This window comes from Pantherophis guttatus, chromosome 14 (genome assembly GCF_059756535.1).
Source record: "Pantherophis guttatus breed Tessera chromosome 14, ASM5975653v1, whole genome shotgun sequence".
In the NCBI taxonomy this organism is placed as follows: Eukaryota; Metazoa; Chordata; class Lepidosauria; order Squamata; family Colubridae; genus Pantherophis; species Pantherophis guttatus.
Window position 1 is genome coordinate 13,204,208 of NC_142076.1, and position 19,418 is coordinate 13,223,625.

General features: G+C 40.7%; 2 protein-coding genes across 3 annotated transcripts in view; both read left to right on the forward strand.

Moving 5' to 3' along the window:
• The window catches only part of ERCC4 (ERCC excision repair 4, endonuclease catalytic subunit), a 29,997-nt gene extending 26,485 nt beyond the window's left edge, over positions 1-3,512 (forward strand). For both annotated transcript variants that reach the window (XM_034430261.3, XM_034430260.2), the window contains exon 11: positions 50-3,512. In XM_034430261.3, coding sequence (XP_034286152.2) covers positions 50-783 — 734 coding nt within the window. In that variant the 3' untranslated portion in view covers positions 784-3,512. The remainder of the gene's footprint in view (positions 1-49) is intronic.
• Positions 3,513-11,678: 8,166 nt separating this feature from the next.
• The window catches only part of MRTFB (myocardin related transcription factor B), a 76,123-nt gene continuing 68,383 nt past the window's right edge, over positions 11,679-19,418 (forward strand). Inside the window, exons 1-2 of the mRNA XM_034430258.3 lie at positions 11,679-11,901; positions 17,505-17,570. The gene's annotated coding sequence lies outside the window, so the exon portion shown is untranslated. The remainder of the gene's footprint in view (positions 11,902-17,504; positions 17,571-19,418) is intronic.

The following is a 19,418-nucleotide window of genomic DNA, read 5'->3' on the forward strand; positions in this document are numbered from 1 at the left end:
GGGAATGTTGTTAATTCATATGAAATGACCTCCATCTCTCACAACTTAGGTGGCCAACACCAGAAGGCTGTGCAGCACAGGATCGTGGTGGACATGCGTGAATTTCGCAGCGAGCTTCCCTCCCTGATTCATCGGCGGGGCATCGACATCGAGCCCGTGACGTTAGAAGTCGGGGATTACATTCTCACCCCGGACATCTGCGTGGAGCGCAAGAGCACCAGCGACCTCATCGGCTCCCTCAATAATGGCAGGTTGTACACTCAGTGCGTCTCCATGTCTCGCTACTATCAACGGCCTGTCCTGCTCATTGAGTTTGACGCCAGCAAACCCTTTTCTCTCACTCCCCGGGCTTCTCTGTACCAAGAGATCTCCAGCAACGACGTGATCTCCAAGCTCGCCCTCCTGACGCTTCACTTCCCGCGCCTCCGGCTCCTGTGGTGCCCTTCTCCGCACGCCACGGCCGAAGTGTTCGAAGAATTGAAACAGAACAGGCCTCAGCCTGACGCAACGGCGGCTTTGGCCATCACGGCCGATTCCGAAACCCTCCCCGAACGGGACAAATACAACCCTGGCCCTCAAGACTTCTTGCTAAAAATGCCTGGAATCAATTCGAAAAACTGCCAGGCCGTAATGAATCACGTCGAGAGTATCGCAGAACTGATATCTTTTTCTCAAGAGAAGTTGGCCGAACTTCTGGGCAACGCTGCCAATGCCAAGCAGCTCTACGAATTCATCCATCTGCCTTTGACGGAGGCCGTTTCTCAAGGGAAAACGAAGAGGTGATGGCGCGTCACCCCCGGGGCTTCCGAAGGCTCCGTGTTTCATGGGGAGTGTCACATAGGAATGACCTGTGCATGTCCAGCCTCTTTAAACTGGGCCAGTTTACAACAGGAGACAACGGTAATTCGACTGGTCCAGATGTCCTTTTCTGATCCGCCAAACGCTCCCGGATATCACGAAGTTCCTTCACCAAGTTTTTCTTGGGTGTGCCAAGCTGTCTACCCCCTCGAGTTTATTTTTAACATGAGAAGTTGCAGTTTCTCCTTTGGCCACAGGCTTTTGCAGAAGGCGATGGTAGCTTCTGAACCGTGCCTGGCTCCAGGAAGCATTGGATAAAGGTGCCTACAGGGGTGTGTATGTATATGTGTGAAAACCTGCAAGGAATTTGCAAATTTTAACACTCCTCTCTTCCAGATGCCACATTTTTTTCCCTTGGTTCTTTTACAAGCTTTAAAGCAGGAATGTGCAACCGTGGCCACTTTATGACCTGTGAAGATCAATTCCCAGAATTCCTGACCTGTGGACATCAAGTGCTAGAATTCCTGAGCCAGCAGGAATTTTGGGAGTTGAAGTCCACGGGTCGTAAAGTAGCCATCGTTGCATAACCTGTTTTACAGGAAGTGTTCTAAAACGAGCAGATCGTTTTGGGCATAATACCTACACTAAGTTCATTCCTAATCTTTTTGTTTTGTTTTGTTTTGTCAGACTTTTTGGTCACACTTCACTTTTTCCAGTTTTTTTTCCCCCTCCCCTTGCTTGCTTAACTTTGGACGTTATATAACACAAAACTGCCATAGGATTATTGTTTAAAGAAATAGCTGCGTTTCGCACTCCGCGTTTGTTTGAAAAGAGGTGGGAGGAAGATCTATTAGTAGATTTCAGCTCCTGCTCCTTTTGGGGATTCATCCAAGTTTTTTGGGTTTTTTTTTAAACATAAATGCACATTTTATAAATATTGACTTAAAGGGCTTTAAAGTCTGTCAAAATGCCATTTAGCTATACCTAGGATATCACAAGTGCCCTTTAGTAGTTTAAAACAGCTCTTAAAGAAGTAGGTTTCATTTTTGTTTAATCGATGCTTTGGATAAAAAAAAAAAAACGGGAAAATTGCAGATATTTCGGTCTTTTTATGCATTGCCACTGATTTGGATTGCCTATAATCTCTTTTATGGCTGCTGGCAGCTGTTGCAAGCCTCAAATGTATAATAAGGGTGCTTTAAAAATATTGAATTAATTATGCAAATCGATCCAAAGTTTTAATCCATAAAATACAGCACAGCCTTATTGATCAGATTTTTTTTAATACTATTTCTCTTCATGTTCATGTTTATAGAAACTGTAAAAAGGGAAAATTTTCTATCTTAGAAGAGGCATTTTATAAGCTGTCATGCAGGAGAAAGTAAGTGTATTTTAAGATGGCGCCTGAACTTATTTATAAACTTAATACTGTATTGCCTTTCTTTGCACTGCAACTATTTTTATTACAGGCAAATGTATGCAGATTTATTTAATTTCACATATATGCCATGAAAGAGTTGAGGCTCTAATTCTTGATCTTTCCAGGATCATAGCATACTTATCAACTTCTTATTATTTTTGCTAGCCAAATCTAATAATTTTTAATCCATGCTTTACGTGCGTTCCATTTATGTTTAATCAACTTGAGATGGTAAAACAGATGAATTTCCAAGAGGAGAGAAATTGCTGGCAGATAAATAACCATTCCTGGGGGGGAGTAGATCCAAATGGATTCCCCTTAATGCATTGCTAAAAATGAATTCAGTTATTTGCGTGACATATACAGCTATGTTTACTCAGTGTTTCTCAATCATGGCAGCTTTAAGATAGGTGGACTTCAGCTCCCAGAATTCCCCAGCCTTGTTGCCTGGGGAATTCTGGGAGTTGAAGTCCATCCCTCTTAAAGCTGCCGTGGTTGAGAAACGGTGTTAATGTATGACTAGAAGTAATTACTCAAATTGAAACAGAAATACAGTCCGTGTCATCATTAAGGGGAGAAAGTTTTTTATGCACTGTCCAGATAATTGCTCAGACTCCTTGCTAGTAAGGGAGTACCATCGGATGCTCGCCTTTTTAAAGTTATTTATCTAGAAATCAGATTTGAGCCGTGCAGCCGTTAAACAAAGAGCTCTTTTGGGCTGAAAGAGCATTGTCTTTTTATTAGACTTCAGGTAGAAATTGTCTTCTATAAAATAGGCACAATGCTTTCCCCCATTTTTCCAACTACCAAACCTCTCTGTGGAGGGGGAAATACTATGTCAGTCATTTTGTGTTTTTGGAAACTGAATAGGAATGACTTTTCTATTACAGCCCTGGGGGGGAAACTGTAAATAAATAAATATAAACGAGAATGACCATACTTCTTTGTTCTTAATAGACAGTGCGGTATGTGAAAGGCCTAAAAATTGCCCATGAGCCCAATCAGGGCATGTTTTTAAATCTCGATGATAAGGCAGATGGAAGATTTTGTTTTCCAAATATTTCACACTGCGGTGGGATGCGTTTGGCTTTTTTGTAGAAATCACAGAAATGCAAATCTGGGATTCAAGGATTAGTCTGCTGTGGATAGGATGAGTCATTTGGGTAACAGAATTTGGATTTTTATATGATTCTGTAATGATACCTATCGTTTTCAAGTGTCCTACAAAATATTAGAATCTTGGTGATTAAAACTGTTTTTGTACTTGCATTAAAAGAAAATTCACTGTCGGAAAGAAGTTAATTTCTGCTCCGTTTGGAAATAACTCAAGGTGACAAACATATCTAATACTCCTTCCTTCCTCCTATTTTCTTCACAACAACAACCCTGTGAGGTGGGTCGAATGAAAGAGAGGGACTGGCCCAAAATCACCCAATCGGCTTTTATGGGTCTAGAACTCCCTTGTTTCTAGTCTGATGCTTTTATCACCAGACCAAATATTAGCTTGATTAAAACCCATCTTCCAAAAGGCATTCTCAAGCCATATGTTTGAATTCAAATTCTTCGATTTGTATGCAGATTTGTATTCTATCCTGACCAGAAATCTATTGGTGAGTATTAAGCCCTACTGTTCTGACCTAGGCTTCCCCAAACCACGAAGCAGACTCCTTGTCCCGACAAAAACCCATTTTTATTAAATTACTGTGAATTCCTCTCATTCACATCCAGCAAAGTCTTTCAAGGGTGAATTTACAGTCACAGACCTTATCTGGCTTGGAAAGTTGCCAGACCAATATCTTCAAAAGTTGGCAAGGAGTCACGGAGAGTCACAAACCAATTACACAAACTAATTGTCTCCTGCAAACTCCACTCCCCTTTCGCTCCTCTTTTATTCCCTCTGGGAGGGGCCATTCATCGTCCACCTGTGGCTTTACTCCTGAGTCGATTCTTGTTCTTTAGCCGTTCCTTTCATCTGGCAACTCTGCGCATGCGCACACTGGGAACAGGCTCCAGCTGTTCTTCTGCTTCACTGATGTCTGACTCCGAAGGCAGCTGGTAACTGTTGGACGGCCCTGGCTCCCTCTCTGCCTCCGATGCAGAGCCCTCATCAGAGCCTTCCCCAGACTCCAGGACTGGCCCAGGTTCCTCCCCAACCTCCTCACTGTCCGAATCTGAACAGTGCGGGCCACAACACTTACAAAGCCAGCATGTACTTTGTATTCATAGACAAGCTACATTCATCCGCATGGAAACCTGGGAATCTGCAGAAGTATAAAAATACATTGGGTTAAAAATTCTTAAGATGTTTCAAGTAGTAGACACTGGAACAGCCAAAGGAGCATTAAGCATGTTTAGCCCTGACAGTGTTGTGACCCAGGCCCAAGTAGGTAGTATTAGACGCAAAGAGTTCCAAAACAAACAGACTTTATTAGAACAGCTGAGAATTAACTCATTCTCAGCGTAGTCCAAACTAAATCAAAACAAAGTCTTCATAACACAAATTCTTCAGTCTAATCACCAACCTTGGTCTAATTAGGCAAACTGCCAACGGCTTCTCTTGGCAAAAGTTCAGAAGCAGAAGACGCCGACCAGAGATAAGTGCAGCAAGACAAGAAGAAGTCTATCAACGTTGTTTTCCGACAAAGAGCCCAAGAGCCGTTGCTGGTCTGTTTTAAGCCTTATGGAAGGGGCCAATAATCTCTTGTCCTCTTGCTTTAGCTGCTCTTGCCTTCTGGCAGCTCTGCACATGCGTGCATTAGGAACAGGCTCCTCCTCTTCCTCTGCCTCTCCTGTCAGCCTCTGGAGGCTCCCAAGTCCGCACATCACTCCCCAATGGCCCTGGCCCCATCTCTGCCTCCGACGCAGAGCCCTCATTCGGGCCTTCCCCAGCCTTCAGGACTGGCTCAGGGTCTTCCTCAGCCTCATCGCTGTCCGACTTCGCTGCCAGCTCCACAGGCTGCAGGCGGACCACAACAGACAGATTACTAGAGGAGGATGAAAATGAATAAGGGATCTTCATGTAACACTAAGTTGCAGCTCCACCATGTTTGCTCCTATTTGTGGGTACACCCTGCAGAAACAAGCAGGGCTGTACGAAATCTTCAGGAGGAAGAACCTTAAAGGAAAAAATGTATGGCTGATAACTATGTTATTTTAAGCCCGTCTTTTGGCAAAGAGTCAGTTAATGTGGTGTCAGTGACGTGTCTTTCAAAACCTGAAGGGAGGAAAATGGGCCCCGTTTGGTGATTATCAATAACAGATGACTCTTTGAGATCCACTTAAAAATTACCTCATTCTTTATTCTGGGTACCGTCTGCAAATCAAACAAACCGTTTCTATATTTAAAGCGGAGTCGCCTGAGCTAAAGTTTCCAGGCGTCATTCTCTTAGAAACAGGTATTATCTCACATTACCGACACAGAAAGGATGCCGGCTTTGGTAGAATCTCTGTTGTCAGCCTAGGGCAATCCTCTTGGTGACATTTGGGAGGAACCCCTGCGGGTGACGTAGCTCAAAAGACTTTTTCACTGGTTTGGCTTAAACGACCGATGTGTGCAGGCCATTAATCTAAATCCCAGGAACTCTAGCACAGTTTTAGCTTAAGTTGCATGGGTTGGCCAGCCCCCAAAAGGGAAATGCAGCCGGCCTCACCCCGCTTTCCTTTGCTTTGAAGAAAGTGGGCGTTGAAGCCTTTCGTGGCATGAAGATAAAATTGGGCTGCTTCAGATTTTTCTCCAATTAGTACTCCGGAACAAAAGGAGTTCTAACCTTCGTGGTGGTTGCAAAGTTCTGTTTGGCAGGAGTAGAAAGGAAATTGGAAATACATCCTAACACTCAATGGCATATTTCCACTTTTCTAGAGCTAGGTCAATAAATTGCTTCCAGATCTCCCTGCCTTGTATATTTTAGCGATTTTGTTTGATTTATACCCCATCTTTCATTCAGGAGCTCAGTTTTGAGTGCAATTTTTATTTGCAACAACATACAGGGTTATTTGCATTGGTAGAACGACTAGTTCAGTGTTATTGTGGGAGTTTCTGTGGCTGACAATGGATCACAGATGATCTCCCTGATCCTTTCTGAAGACCTCATTAGAAAGAGATCAAGAGCTTTCTCTACTGTGGCCACACCCTCCAGAACAGCTTCACTCTGCAAGGTTCCTTCATCATCATCATCATCATCATCATTATTATTATTATTATTATTATTTATTCTTTAGTGAGATTCACAGCCTTTGAAGCTGATTAATAGCTCAGCAGCTCGAGTCCTAACCAAGGACCTAGGAACTCTTAAGGTATCGTCGGAGGATGTAAGCTGTTCCAAGTAAGGTGGTTTTTTGTAGAGTCAAAATGTTCAAGTCCGGTAAATTTAGAATTTCTAAAGAGCAGGGTAGCCCTTTGGGTATTGCTCCAAGGGCTCCAATTACAATTGGGACAACACACGATTTCTTTTTCCACAGTCGCTTAACTTCAATTTGCAAGTCCCGGTACTTTGTGATTTTTTCTTGCTGCTTATCTTCAATCCGTGCATCACCAGGTATTGCAATGTCAATGAACCATACTTTTTTCTTTTCAACTATTGTTATGTCAGGTGTGTTGTGGACCAAGTGCCTGTCAGTCTGAATCCTGAAGTCCCACAAGATCTTGAATTTCTCATTCTCTAAAACTTTCTCAACCTGATGTTCCCAGTGGTTTTTGCTGTACTCAAATCCAAACTTCTGGCACAATTTCCAGTGAATGATCTTAGCAACGCGGTCATGGCATTGTAGGTAGTCGGTTTGTGAAATTTTGCTGCACCCACTGATCAGGTGGCCGACTGTCTCATCTTTCTCATTGCAGAGGCGGCATTTGCTGTTGGTGGTAACATGTTGAATTTTTGCCTTCATGCAATTTGTGGCTAGGGCTTGTTCTTGACATCATGATGATGATGATGATGATGATGATGATGATGATGATGATGATGATGATGATTCCAGAGGGCAGTAAAATACCACCAATATCAAGAGAACTCAAAATTAGTTTTACTCCTGCGCCCGAGTGAGGAGCTTTAAGAAGAGTCATCAGTTGTCTGCTGATTCAATTATAACAGATTGCTATTCTGTTATATATTTATCAAATTTATTCGCCGCCCATCTCACACTTCCGGTGACTGAGTGATTATGGTTTATTGTATTAATTCCTGAGTCACTTAGAGCTTCTAACTGAAGTGCCGGAAACATTTTATAAGTAAAAAAATAAAATAAAAAATCACCAGATTAGGGCCAGTTAGTTTAAACTAACCTGTTTTTATCAACAGAGATTTGGCCACTCTCCAGCCTGAAAAGGAGTTCAAAGTGTGAACCTCAGTAGCTCAATTATAAACTCTCAGCTTCTTTCTCAAGTTCTGCTCAAATCACACTTTTTATAAAAGGCTCCAAGTGTCACCTTCCTTTCTAACACCTGGTGTGACACTTGCCCCTTGTTTTTGTTCCCAAAGGGACAAACCTTTGTGAGTGTGATCTCTGGTTACAACTACTCAAAACATAATCTTATTGCCTATTACAACATTCTTTCTACGCCCTGCTCCTAAAAGATGATGTTATCAGGTAGGTAGTTAGAACTTGCAGAGTAAAAGCCTTAAAGCTGGAAGCAGGATTTCTTAGGAAGTTACTGGAGAAATCCCCTTGAAGCAGGCAGTTGGTTTTAAACACTTATTTTCTTCCTGGGTCAAATGTGCTTATCTCATAATGCCTACACTTTATATAATAGAAGAGCTTTGGCACTCTGATGCCTCTTCAAATTCTTTAATCCTCTAGACTTTTACAGTTTAAAGGTTTTTTTTTTTAACTTAGTCCGGTACAAGTGTCTTCCTTCAATTCCTATTTTATCTTTTTTCAGTGACTGTTCAGCTATGTCCTTATGAAAGGAAGCAGTAGTAAGTACAATTGAGGCTAGGGGATCTAATTTATTGGGTTTTCTGTTCATAACGAGTAAATTATTCCTCCGATCTCTGCTGACTTGTTTGTAAACTGGTAACACGACATTTAGAATTAATCCTTCATGCGTAACTTCAATACGTGCCTGTTGCCATTGACATTCATCTGGTTGTTTAAATGATACCTTAACCCCAGGATCCCAGGTCGTCTAAAAGGGGTAGGAAAATACCAGATTTAATTAGTAAAATTATTGCTGCAAACCTAATTAGATATTGTTCAGCTAATCCCTCATACAACATTTTCCTATTCCAAATTGATGATTTGTTTACAAAAACTAACAAGCCTTTCATCTTGATTTTGTTTTTGAAAACTGGAATATTTCTGAGAAGTTAGGTTGATTATGCAATAAAATGTTTGCTTATGATTATTTTTTGGAAATACACAATTGTTAGGGACCTAAAGGAGAATTAATTGTAAGTCTTAATTGTGAGACTTTGTTTACAGAAAGGTTAACTTGTTTAGCCTTGTTCCTTTGGGCGTTCTTTCAAATCTCTGCACATAGTTCATGGAGAATTATTCATGATACATCTAACTGAATTTTCATAAAGTATATGCAGAGATTCACAGGTGGAGACCTGCCACAAAACATTATTTACAAAGCATAAAACCACAGGGCTTATTAAAACTCTCATATAGTTTTATTTTCTTCATTGTCCCCTTTTTGATTGATTACAATGTATTTTCTAATCCTAATAGCCTTACATTTCTAAATATTTGTTTCAGGTGCCTGAAAAACCCATTAATGCTTAACTTTTTTTTCCTCTTAAAACAATTAGCTTATTATATATATTTGTTACTTACATATTTTACATTTTATATTCTCCCCTATTTGTGTTGTTCTTTATTTCTGCTCTCAAGCCATTCATACCATTTGTTCCAAATTGTATAGTAATCTCTCTCTTCTTTTTCTTTAATTTCTTTTCTTAACTTGTCCATCTCAGCACATTCTAAAACTTTTTTTATCACTTCTTCATCCAACAGTGTTTCTTCCTGTTTCCATTTTTGTGCATTTTCTTTGTAGTTCTAGGTACTGTATATCACTGCATCTGGATATCTTTTCCCACGGGTTAGTTTGAAGCATGTTTCTTCATTGTTGGTTCCTTTATTATGGTAATCCTAAAAGGCAGAAGTTACCCATCACTTGAGTCTCTTCATTGTCAATTCAAAGGCTGGTTTGTTTTTTTACATTTCACCTTAGTGACTAGTAGTCCCATTTTTTCACTGCACTGTTTGACTTTCATTCCTTAGAGCCTGAAGATCATTTGCATTTTCAGCTCTTCCGGTGGTGTCATCAGCATAGCCATTGATTTTCTTCCTCCAGTGTTAAAAATCGCACTCATCTCTTCTTCCAGTGTTAAATCATAATATACTAAATTCATTTTTTTTAAAAAAAATAGAGCAATGTCTCACTCCTTTGTTGACTTGGAGCCAGTCTGCTTCACCATGTAGTGTCTAGACTGTGGCTTCCTGCCCTTTGTATAAGTTTGACACGAATACATGAAATGTTCTGGGATTCCCGTTTTTTTTTTAACCACATTCTACAGTTTGATGACACAGTTGAAGACCTTTCTCTAATCAATTGTAGGAAGAAATATCCTTCTGGGTTCAGCTCCAAGTGGGGAAAAAGACACTGGAAACATGGAGACTGCTTGGAAAGATGGTTTAATGGTGGACAGGATTACATGGTTTGAGTTCCTGAACAGAAAAAGGGGACGAGATGCAGTGAGTCCCTGAGTTTTATGCCCTCTCTGGCTTTGAACTTCCTAGGGCCCAGAAAGAGTATCCTGATTGGTTGTCAGACTCCCAGGGGGTAGGGGGTCTTAGCTAGCCTTGCTGGCTGATGTAATCTTCCCAGGTGCCATGTGGTGAGTTTCTGTTGCTAGATGGGTCCTATTGTGTTAGTTTCTGTTGCTAGATGGGTCAAATTGTGTTGCAGATGATGGTCCATTGACAAAGATGGGAGGGAATTGAGTTTCTGCCTCTGGCCCATTGACAAAGGGGGGGGGGCAAGAAGGTGGGAGCTGCTTCGTCTTTAAAACATGCTTCTCCATTTCTTATCCAGGGAAACATAATACTCTGCCTTTTCAATATTTCCCAAAATATTTCATTCCTCTAGGAAAGAGGTGGGTGCTAACTTCCTACACAATGAAGCAAATACTCATTACTTTTCCATATTCCAATGATTCAGCAATAATATCTTGTGTTCCTTTTCTGAACTTCTGGCACATCTTTTCCCGTGCAAGGTTCAGATCTGTGTTGGAAGACCTTAGAATTATTTTGCTAGCTTGTGAAATTAAAGATAACGAATGACCGCACACACCCTCTGTTAACTCTTTTTTTTGACACTAGTGTGCAGACTGACCACTTCCAATCCGTTGGCCATTGTGTCATTCTCCAGATTTGCAAGTTGCAAGTTTTACTGACTCTTCTCCTGATGCTTGTGATACGTATCTGTAGATATTCCATAAATTCCTTCTAAACTCTACCTGAGCTTGAGATGCAAGCTAGGCAGCATCTGGATACATTTATCTAGATTCCATAAGGAGATCTAAGAAGCTCGGAGATTCTGGAAGTTGAAGTCCACACATCTTGAAAGTGCCCAAGTTTCAAAAACACTGGTTTAACACTTGGCATAAACCAAGTCACTGTAGTGTAATTAATATGCAATTAAAAAAAGGCACTTGCAGCTTGATCAGTTTTAGTCTGTCTTTTAGCTTGGATATTGATGTCAATTTTGACGACGTCCGAATTTGTACACTATTGCACGGTACGGGTGACGTGGGAATTGTGAAGAGCTCTGACAAAATGGAAGAAAAAGAGCTCCAAATTATTATTATTATTTTGTGTTGGTTATGATGCTGTTTACTTTCATTCATTATGGAGGCACAATCTAGATATCATATTCCTTATCATAAACTTTTTTCTCCAAATCCTCTTGTCCACCTACAATGTTGCGAGGCTGTGCTCTTCCTCAAAAATTAGAACGTATTTCCTTTATATTCATAAATATTCATAAGTATTTCATAAAGGATCCAGGGACATCTCCAGGCTCTCCTGCTTAAGGAGGGGGTTGGACTAGATACAGGTGTCTCCAACCTGGGCAACTTTAAGACTAGTGGACTTCAACTCCCAGAATTCCTCAGCCAGCAAAGCTGGCTGAGGAATTCTGGGAGTTGAAGTCCACTAGTCTTAAAGTTGCCCAGGTTGGAGACACCTGGACTAGAAGACTTCCAAGGTCCCTTTCCAACTATAATTTCATTTTTCAGACGGCGGAGAAACAAAAACAACGAAGTCGTTTATTTTGTTTGTTGTCTTCCTTTTTTTTAACTCCAAAAAGCAGGACACCCTTTTCCTCATCTAAGATCCTCTCACAGCCTTGCTGGAGAGGCATCTGGGGGGGGGGGGAATACCCGGATGGAGGAGGCGGAGCCATGCCCTGCCTCTTCGCACCAATCACAGGGCGAGGCGCGCAGGGCCACGCCCCCCCTCCACCGCCCCCCGCCCCCTTCGTCCCGCCTCCAGGTTCTAAACCGCCGGGCGCGCGCCCCCGCCCCCCTCCCACCCTGCCCCCCGCGACGCGCGGCGGCTAAGTACAGTATTCTTTCCCCACCCCCCCCCTCACACCTCCCGCACGCGCCAGGCAGGGCTGAAATCCCGCCGCCAAAACTCGCGAGAGGACATGTCCGCGGCGGCGGCGGCGGCCGGAGAGGGTGAGTGAGGGGCGGATTTTGCGGTCGGCGGGGCTTTGAAAGCGAAGGACGTCTCGGGAGCGTCATGGGGATGGGGTTTGCCTCCCCTTCGCCGGCGACTCAAGAGTGGCTGAGGCGAGAGTAAAAAAAAAAAAGGGGAAGGGACGAGAACTTTCCTTCCCTTGCAGCCCGCCCCCTCTCGGGGCGCCTCATTGGCGAACGGCGGCGGGTTTTTTTTCCTCCCCGTCTTTCTTCTCTCTCCCCCCCCCTCAGAATTCTCCTCAGAATGGGGGCGGAGTTTGAGGCGGAGAACGCGAGGCCACGCCTCCGGCGGCGCGTTCCAAGCCCCGCCCCCTGGCATCAGGGAGGGGCGGGGCTGCACGTTGCATGCCATCTGCGGGCTCTGGATAGGGTGGATGGGGAGAGGGAGGCGGAGGAGGAGGAAGATAGGGGCGGAGTCAGTGGGTATTTAATTAATGGCATTAGTTAATTCATAGCGAATGATTGGCATTTCTGGGCCGCTCCACTTCAGAGGGTTCTTTATTAGGCATGCACATGTCACCAGTGAAATCCTATACAAACAATTCAAAATAAGAGTAGGGTAAAATACAATAGTTATAGGACAAGATACAATATAATTTAATACATAAATATCATCGTCATCATTCATTGGTAACCTTCAGTCTCAAAAGACTATGCAGGGGTGGGCAAATGTGGCCCTTTTACAACCTGTGGACTTCCACTCCCAGAATTCCTGAGACAGCTTGGCTGTCTCAGGAATTCTGGGAGTGGAAGTCCACAGGTTGTAAAAGGGCCACATTTGCCCACCCCTGGACTATGGTATCGTGCTCTGGAAAGAGGTCCTAAAACAGCATCTAGTGTGACTAGAAAGGCCGATTCGAGAGTGGCAATCCCTTCCACACTGAGGGAAGATACATTCTGTCCCCTGCCCAGCCCCCAGATTTCGTTGGTTCCAGGACTGCCTCTTTGCCTCGGCTTGCTGAAGAAGCGTCTCTTCGAATTGGAGAAGGCCGTGCTGTGTCTTTATCCTCCAGGCTGAACGATCCGGAGGTCAAGGTTTCCCAGTTGTTAATGTCCATTCCCAGGGCCTTTAGGTCCCTCTTGCAGATATCCGTATATCGCAGCTGTGGTCTCCCTCTAAGGTGCTTTCCCTGCACTAGTTCTTCATACAGGAGATCTTTTGGAATCCGACCATCAGCCATTTTCACGACATGCCCAAGCCAGCATAAATGTCACTGTTTCAATAGTGTACACATGCTAGAAATTCCAGCACGTTCCAAGACTGCGCTATTTGGAACTTTGTCATGCCAGTTAATGCCAAGGATACGTCAGAGACAGCGCATATGAAAGGTGTTCAACTTTCTCTCCTGCCGTGCATAAAGGATCCAGAACTCACTGCAGTACAATAAATATGTGCAGAAGATGGAAAGAGAGCTGGCCTTCTTTTTTAAGGAAAACAAGAAAGATGAGACATCTATAGAAATCCGCTGGGATACAATAAATATGTAAAATAACCTTATCCTTTATCTCTCTCCCATCGTTTCTGGATCCAATCATACCACATGTTCCAATTACTATAAAGGTTATTATACATTTGTTTTTGTTTTTTTTGAACTATAATAAAAATTTATTAAAAAATAAATAAATATGTAAAATAGAATAAAATGACATAAAATTATTTTACCCTACTCTTATTTTAAATTGTTTGTATAGGATTTTATTGGTGATATGTATTAGGCATGCCACCTCTTTGCCATCAATAGGGGTTATTCAGATAAGTAGCCTCAATGCCTCAGCTACTTGCCTTTTAACCGTACCTTTAAAAAGATGATGGATGGATGATTCCTGTTCTTGGTTGCTGTTTTGAATTGTCTTTTCCTATCTCTCCCTCTCTATTCTTTTTCTCTCTTTCTCTTTTTGTAGGCAGGTGACATGATTAGAAGTTAAGACAGGAAAGAAAGAAAGAAAGCTTTTTAATATAGAATGATATGATTAAAAGCCAAAGTAGGAGATAGAAATAAAGGGAATATTAATGTGTTACATTTTTATTTGATAAAACGAAAGTAATAATGAGAAATAGGTGGAATAATTGAATAATGATAGACTGTAACCTAATATAGATGTGTACTGTTATGGGAATTTCATAAGTTGATTGAATGTAATAATAATGTTTAATCAGTTCTGTTTGTACTGGAATGTATGGCGCCCAGGTGCCACACTGTTCACGCATTGATTTTACATTTTTATAAAAAAAACCAAAAAAAACCCCATACCTTTAAAAAGAAAAATGTCATAGTAAAATCAACCAGTTTGAAGCCCCGTAGAAGAAATATTGAATAAGGTGGTGAGGTTAGGATAAAGCCAAGTCCTTTGGTTTAAAACTAAAGTCCTTTTTTAAAAACCAAGCCCTTTTATTGGATGCCCATTCTCTTGAAGAGAATAGTAATAAAGTCATAATGACCAATGTCTTGGGATTTTTCTATGCCAACTATAAAAGCCCACCCCCCCTTTTTTAAAAAAAATCTTTATAACCAAAGTGCGGTGCTAACATGACACACAATGTTCTTGTTGGTATGAGGGCAGTGAAGAGCTGTTACTAAAAGGTAAAAAGCCATATGACTTGAAGAACTGGCAACTACAAGGGACAGTTGTTTTCTTCTGTGATGATGGTGGCAGTAATAACAATAACTGGATTTGGGCCATCTCTTTCTCTCAGCCAGAGGATCATTATTGTTGGAGAAAATAGGATATAAGCACATACCAAAGAAAATTACTACACCACATAGTACAATAGAATATGTCCATTTTATGTCCAATGCACAGATATTCGGTACTATTGCAAATATCCATTTTACTCCTACTATAATAATCTCGAAAGAGTGACTGGTTTAGGAAGCACTCCCCTCCCCTTCAGAAGAATGAAATATTTTGGGAAATATTAAAAAGGCAGGATAAAATATTTCCCCTAAAGGAGAAATAAAAAAATCTTAAGGGAGGCAGAAACCAGCCCCACTTTCCCTACCCCAAGCAGACATTGAGGAGGCCGGCTTTTAGAAATGCAGATTTGGTAATCCATTCAGAAAGACTGGGTTCAAGACAGAAACTCAGATAAGCAACGGTTGACAGCTCAGACAACACACAGGATTTGCATTTCCTCTTTTGTCTATAGAGCCAGCTATGACCCCTACATAACCCCTACATGTCTCCAGGGGTGGGTTCTACTTACCTTTACTACCAGTTCGCAACGGGGCCGCGCACTTGCACTCGCTTCGCTCACGTAAGTGCAGAAGCATTCTGATGACGTTGGGGTCGGTGGGCGGAGCCTCACGCCGGTTTACTACCGGTTCTATAGAAATGGTGCGAACCGGGGGCAACCCACCACTGTATGACCCCCATAGGAATCCTGAAGGTATAAAAACCCACTCACTCTAAACTCCATTTTGTCAGCTGTCCCAGAATCCCATATGGTTGGTGGTTCTGTTCATTAATAAATGGACCTCCTTTCCAACCACCCTCCAGCCTCCATTTTATTTCCAGTGCCTTCTTCCCGGCTTGGAACTGAACCGGATGGATTTTCCTTGCAACACTGGCTTGATTGTCACCAGGTTACTTTGTGCAACCTAGTGTTTTCTTTTATCTTGCATATTATTATTCAAGTCTCGCTGAACAATTTCTGAAACAGATTTTAAAGATGTATGATATATTTGATATGATACGATATATACTCATTTTGAGATGGGCAGCAAACTAATAAGTAAAAATAAATATATTTGCTTTGTTTGAATGCTGAATATCCAGTTCTTGTTCAGTAGCTTGCTTCTTGACTGCATCCTTTATTGTTGATACAGGAGTATTGTGGTCATGTAGGAGGGGGGCTTTGTCTTTTGGCTGTTCTGAGAATCCATAGTGCCTTTAAAATGTGAAGCTGGGGGTCTCCTTATAAAAGCAGTGGATCAGGTGATAAGCTCATGTCTGAGCTATACCATTTAAACTGCAGTTGGGGGCAGATTGAATGTTTCCACACAGCACACAAGCGTGCAAAATACTTGAACACAAAATCTTTTCATTCAATATCCTACCATGTAAGTTCCTTCCTGCGGTTTTTTTATGTGTACTGAATTATACCCAATTATAACCACTGCTGCCAGTCCAGTATGTTTGCAGGAAATTGAGCAGGTGTAGGAGCGTTGCTGATGGTATTCCTGTTTGCAATCAGGGTCTAAGTGGCATTCTTTGATTTTATCAGAGGTGACGTTGAATCTTCTAAATGCAAAACACTCTTGCAGCTTTGAAGACCCAAGACTGAATTTCTTAGTTGTACTAACTAGCCTGATACTGCGTTTCAGGGGTCTGCAAAATCAGAATTACTCACCAGCCTACATTACAAAATGACACCGTTTAAAAATCCTACCAAACATCTGTGAGAAATGGTAATGGCAGGAGAAAGCATCTGATATAATTTTAACGTAGTAAATATCAGTGAATATAATCCATACAAACTGAAAGCTCTTTTGGGTGCCTCCATAATTTTTAAAAGTGGGAAGGGGTCCTAAGAGAAAAATGTGTAAGAAATGTTAGAGCATCTGAGCAGACGATTTTATGTTTGAAGACATTTCGGGAAGCAGAACACACCACTTCATGTGGTAAGCTGTTCCAATGGCTTGATAGCTGAAGTGGTCAGGGAATTCCTTGTTTTGGCTAGCGTAAATGTCCTTTCTTGTAATTTTAACCTATTGCTGCTACTTCTGCCCTCTGGAATAGTAGGGAATAAATCCAATCCTACGTGGATTTATCTTCAAACAAACCAGTATTCAACTATACTTTTTTGTAGAATTAAATAAAAATATAAGAGAGTGCTGTCTTAAGAAGCTATTTGTGCAGGACTAATTGTATTGTATCAGAAGGGCATGTGCTGTTTTTAGTAATACAAGTTGGTCCGTCATGGTATAAAAATACTGGTATTGCCAATTGTGTGAATATGTTTACATGTGATGCATTTTTGTATATTGAAAGAGAGGTTTAACACAAAACAGTTCTGCCTAGAGCTCTATTTACACCTGCTATATAACAAAATGTACTGTGTTTACTCTTGCTTTTTCATTAGATACATTTTGCTTCAGTAACCATTTATTGCTATATGAAATTGTCTAGTATTTCCCATAATAATTTTACTTTCATTTTAGCTAAAGCTAAATGGAAGTGTTTATGTATCATTGAAAACATTCCCAGGTATTTTACAGAAAAAAACATGTTTTAAAGTATTTATTAAGTGCTAACTATTATTACTATTGAGCCCCAAATAAAAATAATACAGTAGGAACAGTGTAAATACTGATAAAATCATCCCATATAGTTTATGAAATGTCTGTTTTAGTTAACATTCATCATCCAGTTAAATCATTGTGCTTTAGTGTTATAGCCAAATAAGATCTCACTAATTTGTTAAAAAATAGTTTAATCTTTTCTGTGTATTAGCTCAAAAAGGAAAACTGAATATAGCTCAGCTATACAAAATATTGTAGCTTCCTGCACTAGAAGCTAGGGTTATTTTTTGGAAAAATATGTTAAAAGTTTATTTTAGATTTTGTCTTTTCACCTTTCAGATTGACAGAAAGTGGGTTGAAACAGACTGTAAGGAACACTGTTACAAGTGTTTCACTATTACTGAAGTAAGTGATTTTATGTTTTGGCATGCATTACTGAACTTCATACTGTATAATTTTTTGAAGCATATAACTGAATTGAGAGATTTAGTTTGCCGACCTATCCAGTTTATCACTTCTCAAGATACTTAATAACATTCCTTTATGGCATGAACTTTTGCTAGGACTGCAGTTTCCACTATTTTATTTATATTTTCTTAAGTGAAATGTAAAATGAACTGCAAGATTAAAAATCCACATTTTCTTCTTAGATTTCTGAGGCTGACGTAATATATTTGCTAAGATCTGTTTAAGTAAATGGCAAAACTGGCAAGTTATAATCATTTTTTTTTCTTTTTTGGAGGCAGGGAAGATTGGAGCATTCCCACCTTTGAGTTTCAACCAAATAGAGCAGAGGTGGGAACGATGGCCCCTTTATGCCTTGTGGACTTCAACTCCCAGAATTCCTGAGCCAGCCATTCTGGGAGTTGAAGTCCACAAGTCATAAAAAGGTCATCGTTCCCCACCCCTGAGGTAGGGGATTGTTAGATCTGGGGGAAAGATGTTTTCCAAATTTCAAACACTCTCATGCATTATTCCATGGAAAGGAAAAGCTCTAGTCAGTTTTTTAAAAAAACCACTTTACTCTATAAATATGTGTTCATTTTAATTGTATTATTTTGATTTGTTACTTTTGGAATAAGGTCAGATTATAATCAGCATATATATAAAGTATTTTGCAAAAAAAAAAAAAAAGTATCCAAAAGATTGTTGAATTTTATGCCACAAGCCCAAATGAACTGGTCTCACTTTTGATCAAGCAACAGTTTTCTCAGCTTGAAGCTGAGGCGATAATTCAAAGAATATTATTTTAATATGACTATTATTGCCCTATTACAGAAGTTCCATATGCTTCTAACCTTTCTGGTATTTAAAATGCACCCATAATCATTGATCTTGAGCTTGATCTAATATCCACACAAATAAACTATTCTATATAGAAAGGTGCTTTGGTTCTTTCTACTTTGATGTAGGGCTGTGTTGGAAGAGTTTCTTGAGGTTGACTCATCCTTCCATCCTTCCGAGGTGGGTAAAATGAGGACCCAGATTGTTGGGCACAATATACAGACTCTGTACCCTGCTTAGAGAGGTCTGGAAAGCACTGTGAAGTGGTATATAAGTCAAAGTGCTATTGCTATTGCTATTCTACCGTCACGAAGAGAACCGTTTTTAGATGGGTACTGTAGATGAAGTGTTTGAAACACCTAACCTATAAAAAAACCATCTGTTTATATAGATAAAGTTAATGATATGAATAAATATTGCGCTTAGTAATAAATGTTTGAAAGGTCAAATTGGTAACACAATCAGCAGAGGAAAGAGAAATCAATGTGCGAGTTTTGTTTCACACATTGCTTTGTTTTTCTTATATGTGAGAGAAGGAGGAGAGATGGGCACGTACGAAGATTTTCTGTGAATTCTTTTGGCATTAAAATATCACATTCTTATGAGGCAGCTATTGTCAAATAACAGCTTAAGTTGTTTACTGTGTATTTTTTATTAGAACTCTTTTGTCTGGTTTTTCTTCCCCCGACTTTAAGTTATATCATCCCTAGGCTTGCAATCCAAAAGAGTATTATATAAAAGAAAAAAGGGGAGGGGGAGAAAAAATAAACCTATATGGTGCCATAACAGCCATCTATAATGGAAACTAGCTGTTTGGGGGTGGAATTAAGTGCCAGGGTCCTCTACATACGACCATTCATTTAGTGACCATTCGAAGTTATAACCACACTGGGAAAAAAATGACTTTTGGCTGTTTTTCATACTTAGGACTATTGCAGCATCCCCATGGCCACGTGATCAAAATTTAGG